Here is a 14,246-nt window from a genome sequence, read left to right as displayed (position 1 = left end):
TGGGATATGTCATCCTTCTTGATTTGAAAATAACTACCTTTTAAAAAAAATTGGAAATGATCATAGAAAATGGAACTTTTGACAAGAAATATAATTTTAGCTCAATTCTTCTTTTTACTTGAGTGTCACTTTTAGCTTCGAATTCTAGCACCCATTCTCAAAGCTCCTTTACGTAAGCTCTTTCCTTTCATTAGCATTTTCTTTGTTTTATCCATTCCATTTTGGGATTCAAGTTCTAATGATGGTTTTAGAACTCAGAGCCATGTTCGCTTCCTCTAATTATTATCTTCACTTTTCACACTAGCTCCTCTTTTCATTGATTGACTTATTCTTATTGCTTCATCATACTTTAAAAGACACATTGGAACTTCCTCATGGGTTTCTTTTTTTTTATGTATATTAAAATTTTATTTAGCTTGTTAGGTTTTAACACTTGTTCCTGAACAAAGTCTTCATTTTGCCAAACTTATTTTGATTTCCTTTAATCTTTCCTTGCTTCCATTTCCTTTTTTAGGTTTTGATGACGCTTCCAGTAGCACCCTTTAACTCAAAACCTTGATTTCAACAATAACATAAGACTTAATACAACTTGACTTGGACTTAAACACAACAAGGAATTAGACAACCAAAAGAAGATAATGGAAGACAAAAGAAAAGGTACTTCCAATGACAAGGTCAGACTCTAACAAAAGTTTGAGAACCATACTTGAATTCTGACAAATTGATGAAATGAGCTTAGACAATAAATTTAAGGATGGAAAGACTTGAATTAGACCTTTTTTACTTATAGGTGAAAAAATGGGACACTAGTTGTCTATAAGTGAGGAGGAAGATCGAGAGGGATGAAGCAATGGACTTAGTTTCTAGTTATGTGTACTAGACAAAAATGATATATGTAACAAAAACATAAGCCACAAAAAAAAGTGAAAGATGCAACATTAAAAACTAAAGGAAGCACAAATAAACTAAACCTAGGCTATGATATAAATTGCAAGGGCTACCTATTTTTGATAATTTCACATTTGATATAACTTTAGGTCTTGTCCATTGCAAGATGGAGACAAAATTACTCCATTAGGATAAGTTATCTTGGAATAATTATTCCCACATACATGATGGATCTTGAAAGGTCCTTTCCAAAATGAATCAAATTTGTTGTTTGCAGCTTTGGATTCTCTCCTTTTATCCCAACACAACACCATATCTCCTTTTGTGAAATTTCTAGGCTTGGCATTCTTGTCAAAATTATTTTTTACCTTGGCATTATTTTTGAATGTTTAAAAGAATCCTTGTAGAAGTAATGTGCAAGATTATTCTCAATAGAAGATGAGCTAAAGAAAGCTATAATATATCTATAACAACATAATCTGGGTGTTAATACCCATCTCCATGATGGGGCGTTGTTCAACTTGGTCTTCTTTACTTTACTTCAAGTTGTGGGCAGGTTAGATTGAGTGATGGAGCTGAGGAACTAGGTGGTGGCCCCTAAGTATTGACATAGTGTTGAGAAGGGGAGTGAAACCATAAATCCCAACACTATTTTGGGGAGACTTGGATTCCTTTTTAAATTTCAATAGGGAAGGCAATGGAGAAAAAATGATGGAGGCTTGGGCTTTTTTTAAGTTATCACATGTCAACAAAAATTATGCTTCCATGAACATTTGTCATGGAAAGAATGGAAGACTTTTTTATGTATGATGACACATTCATCTTATGAGATTGTTTCTTTGGGGTGTCCCTCTTCATTAATACACTATAAGGGCTTTAAACTATTGTTGAAGAGTGTCTCTCGTTATACACCTTTCCTCTACTATGTCATGTTTGTAGTCTCTTCTTCTTTAGTCTATTCTTCTCCTTGTATGTGGTATCTAAATGATGTGTGTAGAGGTTTGGTGCCCCATTTCTCTATTTTATGCTTCAATTTGGTTGTTTTCTCTCTCCAATATGGACTTTCTTTATTGTATTCTTGTATGTACTAGTTATTTACATAATATACTACATGCTACACATGTTTTGTTTTAAAAAAATCACTCCTACATAAATATGAAGTAAATAGATATACAAGAAATTGATAAGAATATAATTAATCTAGATTAGCTAATGTTGGGACAAACAAATGCAATAAATCTACAACATCTATATGTGATGGATAGAGATAACTAACTCTAAAACCAATAGTGGAAGAATGATGCTAATGATGCTCTAAAGTGATTTGTCTCCTTAAAAGAAAATCCAAATGTAGATGTCATATGCAAAAACAAGGTCACATGATAAGCAAATCAAATCATACATAGCTCTGAAACTTAGATATATGACTAAAAATGTGATTTGATTGCCCTAATTTAGAAGGTAAAACTATAAGGTCAAATTTGAGTGTAGAAAATAAGGTTCACCAAATAATGCATAGGGAACAAAACCCATTCTACATAAATCTAAAGTAGGTGTAAACACAATCAATAAGAAAATGACCAACTTAGAATAATAAATGTGATAAAACTACAAGAATCAAATGTCATGAACAAAGATATGTAATAATAAAACTAATATTGAAACTTTGATATTAATGATATTCTAAATTAATTTGTTACCTCCAAAAAAAGTAGAAGAGTAGTGACTTCAGTCTTATAAGCTCTCATAATCTAAGATTGCACTAAAATATTATAAATCAATCTTATGTACCATAAAAACAATTTTGATTAGCATATTAACCCTACATCCTACAGATACAAGTCTAATCAACTACACTCCCTACAAATACAATTCAAATGCCCCCAACTTAATCTATTGTACATCTTTGATCTATATAAACAAGAAATGCACACTAAATGGTGCACATAGAGATCACTTAAATTCATTCTTCACTTAAATTCATTCTTCTATTTACGAGTTCGTCCGCCCAACAGTAATCATGTTTTTCCTACTAAACCCTTTTGACAAGTCAAAATAATCATAATGGTTAATATTAAAGATAACCTATCTAAACCCCCATATTGTCATATATGCACCCCTAACCAGTGTTAAATAATGGAAATCTTTTATACTTCCATTAAATAATGATGCATAATAGTAAATATAGATTGTGTAGACGACGCCTATCATCATCTCTAGAATGAGACATCAATCCAATTTTTCATTCTTTTTGGAAATTGAACTATGCTCTCGTGTTTCTCCCATAGTTGCGAGGACAACTCTTGTGAGGTACTACAGAGATTGGCTTCTATTTACTTACCTCCAATCTATGTATGTTAGTCATGGAATGAGAAACAAGTCAAATAGGTTAAATGGGTTAACTTGTACAAACATGATTTGACACCCCGCAATTTCTGCCTTTGTATCATCTAGCCCAAAACCTATTTGCTATGCTCTCTTCCACAAATTCAAGCCTAGCTTTATTACAATCACAGGACGAGATTTTATATGAAAGGTTTGCCACTCATATTTCAATCTACGCCAGCCATGATTGCTCTTAGATGGCGAGTACGTACCATTTGTCTCACAGGAAAACACTAGTGTCAGAATTTCTATGAGTGCTTTTACACCCGACTTACGAACGGATTGTTTTGTCATCTGGATTGATGCCGAGGTTTTCAGTTGCTTTAACTAAATTTTTTTAAAGATGTAATGATTTTTTATTCACAAAGTTTTTTTAAAGCTATTGATACTCTAGTTATGGGTCAAGAATGGAGAGCATCCATTCTTCTAAATTTTTTAGAAACACAATTATGACTTCATCTTTTACAACATGGGACTCTTGCACTCAACAAGACTTGATCTCTGGTGGTTCGTTAAGAACCTTTCAACTTCACTAACAGGCTAAGGGCCGACTGATCCCAGCTAAGAGCTAAGGACTGAGGTATCTATCCCACAAATTTGTCTAGAACACGATCTTAGTCTCATTCCTTACTATGTCTGAATCTTGCACTCAGCAAAACCTGATTTCTGCTAGACTAGTTAAGAACCATTCAACTTCACTAACAAACCAAAGATCCATTGACGAAAAACTGAATTTTTTTCATATGCCATAACAAAACACCTTGCCAAATAAATATAAAAGAATGTACCCTTAAGCTTAAGTATGTCTTTCTACTCTATAAGTGCAGTGCAGGAAGACATAGAAGAACACAGAGTTAAGGTTAAAAATATCTATCTGCTCTATCAAGTGCACCGCACTTTCAATATAACCACCATCATTCCAATTTGCCCATCTTTTCACTAGAACACACCTCCCCTAAACCCAATAAGCACTAAGCATTATCTTAAATTGTCCAGAATTTTAAAATATTATAAAATGTAAGAGTGGTTGCATGACTAATACTTTATATATAATCTTCACAATCAAAGCAACTTTCTCTGTCATCTTTGATGCAACCATAGCATATCGTTTATTAATTTATTTCTTTGAGGTTAGATTATTAATATTTTGGGTTTTTGTCGCTTCAAAACTGCTCAATAACGTTCTTCCAATGAAGGCCGCATGTACCAGAAAGCATTGTCTTTTCTCAATTGAAAAAAAGAAAATAGTTGGCCGTCAATCTATTTAATCCTCCTTAAAACTAAAGCTCTTCCTGAAAAGAAGTACTCTCACTTGAAATACGAAAAAATAGGTGTGCTTGTTTGAATTTTATTTATCTCTGTAGATAAAATACACGTCATATGCCTCAGTAACTGATTACAATAATTGTTTCAAAACAAGTTAAGAAGCTCTGAAACCCTTCAAATGAACAGAGAAAATTGATTTACCAACTTATCATTGAAGGAAAAATAATTAAGTTGATGAACACAACATTCAAGTATTTCGGACAAATTATCAGAGCTTTAAATCCTTTCAAAAGATAAAATTAAATCGGCTTAAAAACTCCTCATTGGAGGAGAAAATAATTTCATTCAGCCGTTGTTACATTTAAGTGATCTAATGCAGGCTATTAGCTGTCTTGTCCACTATTAGGTGAAAGTACTCATTTTCGGCCAATTATCTCGTTTGAACTGATGCTTTTGTACAAACAATGCACTTCGGTTGTTTTAACCAAAATTTGAGAAAAATGGAGGCTTACTGCATTAAATTCATTATAAAAATCATGAACTATAATTCATTTATACACAAAACACTTCCTGCACAACCATGTTGGTGGGAATTTTAATTACATTCGTTCTGAAATGATTGACAAATGTTTTTTTGTTCTGAAGATAGATTCGCCCACTTCCAAGGAGTCAACAAAACTTGTTGGGATATAAGGGTCCACAATTATTTTGGGATCCAAAAGATCTGACAGAAATGTCACGCACATTTGATCCATAAACCACCACATAAGCCTATCGCTGACAGATTAGAAGATTTACACAGATCTTAGTTGAATTGACTAATCATTTTATCGTCACCCTTGCCTCCCAGACTATTTTCATTTAAAATTTTGAAAGAGGACAATCGGAAGTTTGAATATCAACCCAACAGGTTTGAACAAGGAAAACTGTACATGACAGTACAACTGCATGAAAATTGAGGATTTACTGTGTACACAAATAATCAACAAAATAAAGAAAATGCATGTGTAAAAACCACAACCAACTTCTAGCCAACCAATCGTTGCTCAGAAACAACTAAGAATTGTGAACATTTGAAATTCCCTTAACCTTCAATAGTAGGAACAAAACTTAGCTACTTAAAGCAAGCTTCAACAGGAAAATCAAATGCCAAAGCTGTACATCCGTCAACTGCTATAGACCTAACAGGACATTTCCTATTGAGTAGAAATTAGAAAGGATACACGCATTCATCTTCGTAGAGCAGGGAATGCACTAGAAAGAAGAATAATCTCCATCGAAAATGCAAGAGATTCACTGGAGATTATTATGTAGACAATGGTGAGAATCGGATGATAACAACACTATTGTGAATGATACAAACTGCCGCTTGACTGACCATGGTACAAAAAGCTCTTGAAAAAATGCATGAATCATGGGATTCCTGAATACCTACCACCAATAATGGATAAATCAAATACAAATATAAATCAGAAACTGGCTTTATACTAATGATCTTTACATATGCCACTGACATGAGAAGAATAACAAACTGAGGAGTCGGGAGGGATTGGTTTCTGAAGTTCTATACATGGCTCAGGTGATACTGCCTCTGAGAATCCTTTGACATTGGTGCAGTTCCAGAAAGGTTGAGAAGTAACATTGAAAACAATATTTGATAGGCAAATATCTTTGAACTGAATCTGCTCGTTGCCTTCTAAAGAACCTGCAGTTGTAATATTGTCACCCACAATGTCTTTAAATGTTATCCTTTCTATGTCTGGTAAAGCAGTTGGATCATATCCATCATCAGGATGGTCGCCATACAACCCTGTGAAGCAAATACCTACCCTCACACTCTTCATGGTGACATTGGTTATGTAGACATCCTTCACATAACCACCTCTGCCTGGGGTTGTCTTAACTCTTAGACCCCTTCTTGTGTTGAATATGTAAAGATCTTGAGCATGGACACCTTTGATGCCTCCTGACATTTCACTCCCCAGAGCAAGACCAGAACTTGTGTGTGATTCACCAATTATGCGCCGGATAACAATGTTCGAGCTAGGACGTCCATAAGAAATGCCATATTCATCCCAACCACTTTTGATAGAAATTACATCATCACCACAGCTGATGTAACAGTCCTCAATGCAGACATCTGAGCATGAATCTGCATAAATGCCACATTATTAGAGAAAGAGGTTATGCAGAACTACATCTGAATAATACAGCAATAGCTAACAAACCAACTTGCAAATTCTTTATGATCTTTCATTCTAACATAAGTTTTTTAAACGATTGTGATTCTATATTGAGAGATTATATGCTAAATTCATGGTACAAGCTGAGAAAGATCTTCAGCAAATCGAACTTCCCCTAGGATGACACAATCAAAGACTTGGAGGCATATAAAGTAAATGCAGCCATAAAGAGAAGGCAGTATGATTTTTATGACATGCATGATTTGCCAGCTTACATACTCTGAGCTGATCATGGAACTAGTAGCATAGAAGCTAAACATATTTGTAGTCCACAAACAATAATAATCACATAAGAATCTCTCAAAATTCAATTATTTTTGTAACTTAATATATTGCAATTGACATAATTGCTTAAATTATAAGTATCAAACATAACTGCTGTTAAAAAGGAAAATGAAACAAAAATGGAGACAATAATAGGAACTTGCTAGCCTTCAGGCTTGGGGCAATGATCTAGTTTCTTCTGGAATCTATATCATTTGACAGGATTCCTCATTTTTATAATATGTTCCCACAAGGTTTGTTGGCCCTATCTTAGACTGCACCAAGTAATTCATCATCTATGGTACTTGGTTGAAATTCACCAGATATGCATGGTGTAGAAGCTCACAAGAAAAGTTGTAAAAAAAGGTCCATTTCCATTAATTTCCATTTTAACATGTTTTAGACTGCCCTTGGCTTCACTACCATTCGAATACTATTTCTTTCTTTGGATGAATTCCATTTTTATTAAGCTTTAAAATGTAAGAGATACTCTGCAGCTCACATCAATGAATTGTAAGAAGCATCCAATATAAGACCTCCTTTGCAAAGATTGAAGGATCATAAAATTTCTAGTGGTGGAAACAAATGACAAATCATAATTCAAAGATCACTTCCTTCAAAGACAATTCTTGCTTTTGAGTTGTACATCCAATCTTCATATTTCTTACAGGAATTAATAACAGCACCGGTATTCTTATTATTTGGCTGAAGTCAAATAAAAGAATTGTCCGATCTAGGGTTAAGATCCTAAGATTTGCTTAAATAGCTGTAATCAAAAAAGCAAACTGTAGAAGGGAACCTCTGGGCCAACCTCATTGGTATTTAAATCTTGTTCACAGAATCGTGATCATGAAGAATGTAGAGAGTTGGCATCATAAAAATTAAATATTCTTCTATTTTTTTGCTAAAATAGTCATGTGGCAATTAGTCATTTATGCAATGACAATTCTTATCCTATATATCAGGAGATAACTCAACTGGAAATATATATATATATTGCAGAAATAAGTAAAATATTTGGATGGAGTTTAAAACTTTAAAGGAGTGTTTTTCAAAGGTTCAGCTCAATCAGTTAATGTCTTGGGTTTTCATTATAGAAACCCAAGTATAATATCTAGAGTGAAATCTAATGATCTAAGCAGTGACTCTTGGTTTTCTATTGTTAACTTTTAATGTGGATGAGACTCTTGATCATCCGTCGTTGGTTTCTACTGCAGTGCTCAAAAGGAGCTCAGTATTAGTCAACTGTTAATGCTCAAAATGAGCTATGTATTAACTTGTGTTAGTGCTTGAAACAAGCTGACTCTTAGTCATAGGTTCATACGAGCAATCTTTGTATACTTTTCTCGGTGTCATATGTTCGTACAAGTCATCATTGTAGACCTTCCTCGGTATTTTAAAAATTGATTAAAAAAGGGTTTAGTATTGGCCAGCAAAAACATATAACATCATAAGCAACAAGAACAGAGAACAGGGCTCAGAAATGGGAACAACAATGGGAAAAGAACAATATCTTGAACGGTGAATTCAAAATATGGTGTAACTATGTTTAACTGGTTATTTATAATGAACAAATTAACTTACCTGGATCAATGCCATCTGTATTGGGTGAGTCTAGCGGAGCAAGGATTGTAAGATTCTTGATTCGCACATTGCTGTAAATCAAGACAGAAGATATCAACTTACATCACTCTACAATAATCTTCTGCTTTACACAGCTGAATTTATACAGATTGCTCTATATGAAAACAGTTCTAAGATCTGACAACATCCAGAATAGAAGCTGATCAAACCTGCAGTAGACTGGGTGGATGGTCCAAAATGGTGAATTCATGAATGTCAAATTTGCAACAATAATATCCGTCGAATCCATCAGCTCAACAAGGTGTGGGCGGGTGTAATTTAGAGAATGGTTACGAAACCAGTGCCACCAAACAGCTCCTTGACCATCAATAGTTCCATTGTCCCCTGAAAAGTGACGAAGGGCAAAATATTAGTGTCAATTGAAACAAGGCACATAGTCCAAAGCCTTCAGAACTTATTTTCTTATAAAATCAAACTCACACTCCAAATATACAAGGCATAGTGTAAGGTGTATGCAGTAGGGCAATATTTCTTCCCAGTAAAATTTTCGGGAGTTTGTTATACCATATGTTTTTCACACCTGTTATTACAACGTCTGTCAGGTTAGATCCATGAATTAGACTGCAGTGCCTTCCACCTGGTAACTCCCTGCCTCGACCATATGAAGGCAGGGGGTCAATGAGTGGCCAATCTTCAGGGTCCTGTAAGGGAACACTAAATTTTATAAATGAGAATGGATTAATGAGGATGCATATAGTTTATGAATGATAGTCACATAATGAAATCCATTTTTCTATTTTATGCCAAGCACAGTATCAAATATCATGGCTTCCCTCCAAGATTTCATGCATAACATCCGTTAAGGTTTCAGGTGACATTCATTTTTACTTAGATAGCATGCACCATCGTCCCCCTTTCCAACCCATATCAGAGGTAACTGGACATTCAGAGGATGATTAAAGGTGGTCGTGTATTTAAGAAGAAGGAAGCATTGTGAATAAAATCAAATTTCCTAATTCTACATTCTACATATTAGACCACTAATCTCATTAACTCAACATTCAAGTGCCATTTGAAATAAGAGGCATGCTATAGAAAGGATGCCATAATGAGCTACCTGGGATCCAAGGATTACAGCCTTTGCATCCAAGTACAGTGTGAGATGACTAGTCAAGTTAAAGCTTCCAGTCAACCATTTTCCTTCGGGCACAAAAAGTTGTGCCCCACCTTTATCTGCAAATGTGTGAATGTAGAAGATGGCATTCTGAAAGGCATGAGTATTAACTGTAACTCCATCTCCTACCGCACCAAATTCGGTAATAGTCACACTATGAGGCCTTAATGGTAGTGCTCTGCCCGATTTGCATTCCCCCTGCTGTTGCTCTTGCAAGTGAGTATCGAAGGTCTTACGTCCCCTGAAAATTTCATGTTTTCCATGGGAATGTCCCAAGCCAGCTTCAGCAATGCAGCAGTGAACCAGTAGCAAAAGATGAAAGACCTGGATGTCATGACAATGCTTTGTTAGTTCCCTATCCTAAACAGAAAATCAAACTCAATGCCTCAAACAGTTCCAAGCTATGACACAGCACGCATATGAAGACTTGAGTTCAGTTCAAGGCAAATGCTTTGATTTTAAGATAAGCATGTTCTTGTGCCAAACACAAACACGGACTTATTAGAATGCCAGAGTATAGAGAAATTCTTCAGCGGAGGATAAGCATCGTAGCCAGAGGCAGGCGATCCCAATGACCCAGGAAAATGGAATGTTTATTTTACATTTGGAGTAAGAACAAGCTCACTATATAAGGCATTTACTATTTTCCCAGATGGATTATGACATGGATTGCAGCCATACACATGATGGAATTGAGAAGCAAAAACGTCTCAGAAACGACCTCTAAAGGGCAAGGGCTTTGGAATCCACTGACTATATGCGTTTCTGAAATAATCGCTATGTGCTTGGTTTCACAACATATGTAAGAAAGAGCAACATAACCACCACGAAAGTGGTGACCAGTATCAAAAATGTTGTAGAATGGAAAAGCAAACGGCGATGAACATCAAAGCAAACATAAAACAGCGCCTGAACGAAGTTAACTAATGTTATTCTTTTGCAACTTAACAAACGAACCGTATAGCTCATTTGGTACAGATCGTGACAAGACTTACAAATCTCTTCATATGTTGCGCCTGAGTACTGACCCTGAATTATAGATCCAGCCCTTAAAATTCCTGCAAGTTAGAGCAGATCGATGATAAAGACAAGGCCCCCAGTAACTAAAGTGAGAATACGGCGCTTTGGGTTTCCAGAGATGATCGGAATGTAGCTGAATGGATCTGCAAGGGAAGAACCTAAGTAGGAACAATCAATCCCACAGAGGAGGCAAGCTAAGAAATCAAACACAAGCAGAATACAAATGAAAGCAATCAATTCGAGCAGAACTCCAGTGAGAATAGGAAGCCTTGGGGAGGACCCGGTGCATTTAAAGCATAACCTAAGCTAAACAAATCAAATTGGGACCTAACCCAAAGCGCTCACAAACTATTTTAGGCAAAACCCAAATTGCAGTGTGCGAAGAAGGGCACGGGCCAGGAATGCCCACAACACAATAACCAACTTGAAAGAGCACACCACTGGGAATTAGCAATTTTAACGAGGACCCCGGTGACAGCGGTGCGGCCAAAGATTGTTTGTCAAGAAGCATGTGCTTGCACGGTAACTGTCGGGAACAAACTGCAGAAAGTGGAAGAAAATGGCTATGTACAAGTATGACACTAGGGAGGAATCCTATAGCTAATCTTAATATAGAGCCTTATAAAATTCGTATGCATATGTAAAATGTGTATGCAAAAAAAATTGCTGCCGATTTTCGAACGCGGTGCCAACCAAGCAACTGATGAATATCGCAAACACGCTCTTGTGCATGCATCATATAGGCGAGCTTATGGGTAGGCTGCCATTAGAGCTTCCGATACCCCCACCTCTTGGAACGCCCGTACCAATCAATCAATCTAATTATCATATAAGCAGAATATTAGTTAAAACGAAGATATTTATTTAAGTAATCAAGAAGGCACAGGGAAATAGTATTCGTTTTTAATTTTGAGATCCAATGCGAAAAGGGGAGAATAGGGTCGAAGAGAGATTACTGCAAAGAATGCAGGGGAAAGAAGTGGAATAGCCCGGTTCCTCTCCATTGGATGCCATCTGGCATTCATAGTTTTCCCACTTAAAGTTTGACGAACGGTACGCTTGCCTCGAGAAATGCTTTTTTACACACGAAAATCCCTGTCCTAACTGAGTTGCCCAATTTTAGCAATGGTGGGCAGAATTGATGTGGACTGAAGTCTAGGGTCACATGAAGTGTTCATAAGACTCTGCAAGCTGAAAGTTGCGAAGGAATGTGTTCATGTGTAGGTGTCATGGATCAGGCACCACATTAACAATAATAATAACAAGTACTTAGAGCTTGAGAAGCCTTAATTAACATGGTGAATTGCACTTAAAGGTTAAGTCAGAAAGCTTCGTAATAATGCAAATCATTTCAGAATTAATCCCATATGTAGAAGAGGGAGAAAGTATAAGTGGAAAGTACATTGCAAGTGGAGGAGATGATATATTCCAAGTCTATATCTCAAATTGTGAAATTTGCATAGTTATTATGTTAATTTAATTGTTTAATGTTGATTTTTATTTATAAAGTTGTTTTAGCTATTTGATATGGGAAGATGAGGTAGGGGAATGTTGTTTTAATTATATGATTAGGGAGCTAAGGACTAAAGTTATTTTAATTTTGATATAAGGAGTGTTGTTAAAGTCTTGTATTGATCCCTTCATCTTCAAGAGTAGACAAGAATCTGTTAACTTTCATTTTATTTTGAGTCTATCTTATAGAATACATATGGATAAATATAGAGTATTATAATTAGATTTTTTAAATTTTTATTTATATATATTTATAAACTTAATTTTACATGGTGTGAATTTTTTTTCAATTTTTTTCATTAACGTTCACTTGTGTTCTTGTATATTTGATACTCATTATATTTCTCTTATTAATGGTATATACATTCTCCATACATGTTAAACTTCAATCTTGAAGTGTATGATTGATTTTGTATATGTATAAAATTTATGAGAAAATTAAAAGTTTAAATTTCAAATTTTTATTCGAAATAACATTTTGTATTTTCAAGAATTAGTTAATTTATTTTAGTATTTAAAGGAGTTAAGTGTACATCACTTTTATATCTAAGTAAATTATCCATTGCCAAACTCACATTGTAAGCACTTTAAGGACAATCATTCTAGGGGCATTTAGCTTTGGAGCATAAATATAACTTATCTTTATTAAAATATTTTAGATCATCTAACAATTTTCCTAATGTATTTTTTAGTTCTTCTAGTTTATGAAAGACACCAAGGAATAAAGATAATGACAAAACAAGTTGTCTCAATTCACTATCAATAAGGTCATTCTTATAGGTTATAGTTCATTTTTTGTGGGTCAAGACATTTTAATAATGAGTAGAATGATAATTTATAGATTATTCAAATATCACCATTATTGAAAGTCTATATAAAATGGGAAATATTTTTTCCAACATTACATCATATGTATAGTTTACTTTTATTTTAAAAATTAAATATTTAATTATAAAATAATTTATTCTAATAACAAAATTTAATTTATTATTAATATCTTTAATTAGTTATATTAATTTGCATGTATTTAGTGAGAAAGGTTTATTTTTTCCTTAAAACAGTGTACTCTAGCATTGTAAATATTTGGTTATAAAGATGTATTATATTTAAAATATTTCATTTTTTTAAAAATAATAATCAATAATAACACAAGGGTTTTGACCCTTAGAAAACTAAAAACTAAGGGTGTAGGAACACATCACACTAATAGGAAATAAACATCCAAAATGGCCTAGAACATAGCAACTAAAGGAAGTAAGCATAGGTCATATAGGTGGAAAACCTATAATACTTGAGGTTATTGCAATAGTACAAAATAATACCATACATAAAAGAGAATAACAAAATCCCACCCCTACAACTAACAACATAGAAGATTGAAATAGAGTCCATAAAGACAACTATGCTAGTAAGAGAAATATCCTCAAAAACGATGATGCCCCCTCTTCATCAGTGTTCAAATTAAATGGGATTTTGATGCAGGAGCATCCTAGGTTGCACTGCTATCTTGCATGTTTTCAATTGTTTTTATCTTGCTGCTGAAACTGGGTTCTGTTGAAGCTGTATTTGCTGGTTTCTGGGTGCTTGTTACAGACTGTGTAACTAATTTTTCTTAATAAATGAAGGGATGCACACTTCAAGGATTGAAGAGGGCCTAGATTACTATCTATGTTCTAGAGAAAAAGTTCTAACTCCTTATAGGTTAAGAGATATGGAAATTCTCTCTGAACATCGATTTCTAGCAGTTTTGCGCGATAGTTTTCTGTACTCAACTTTCAAAATGGATGCACACTTTTCCTTGATGAATCAAACATTGTGCACTTAAGGGGTTGTAGAGGACCTAGATAGCTACCCACAATTTGAAGGATGAGTTCTAACTCAATCAAAGATAGGAGATATTGTGATTTTGC

At 34.6% G+C, this 14,246-nt stretch overlaps 1 protein-coding gene across 2 annotated transcripts; it reads right to left on the bottom strand.

Moving 5' to 3' along the window:
- Positions 1 to 5,581: 5,581 nt before the first annotated feature.
- On the bottom strand, positions 5,582 to 11,967 carry LOC149580477 (Pectin lyase-like superfamily protein). Of its 2 annotated transcripts, none has more exons than XM_089791317.1 (6): positions 11,781 to 11,967; positions 9,748 to 10,128; positions 9,211 to 9,331; positions 8,840 to 9,014; positions 8,631 to 8,701; positions 5,582 to 6,691 (listed from the first exon to the last, which is right to left on the bottom strand). In XM_089791317.1, the coding sequence occupies exons 1-6, from the start codon at positions 11,847 to 11,849 to the stop codon at positions 6,027 to 6,029; spliced, it is 1,482 nt and encodes a 493-aa protein (XP_089647443.1). In that variant the 5' UTR covers positions 11,850 to 11,967; the 3' UTR covers positions 5,582 to 6,026. The 2 variants fall into 2 exon arrangements, with proteins under 2 accessions (XP_089647443.1, XP_089647454.1); XM_089791328.1 differs by lacking the exon at positions 11,781 to 11,967 and adding an exon at positions 10,800 to 11,533.
- Between the last annotated feature and the right edge of the window lie 2,279 nt (positions 11,968 to 14,246).

Source organism: Cupressus sempervirens, chromosome 1, assembly GCF_028749045.1.
Source record: "Cupressus sempervirens isolate cs-2001-9-10 chromosome 1, ASM2874904v1, whole genome shotgun sequence".
NCBI lineage: Eukaryota > Viridiplantae > Streptophyta > Pinopsida > Cupressales > Cupressaceae > Cupressus > Cupressus sempervirens.
This window is presented reverse-complemented; position numbering and strand designations above follow the sequence as displayed.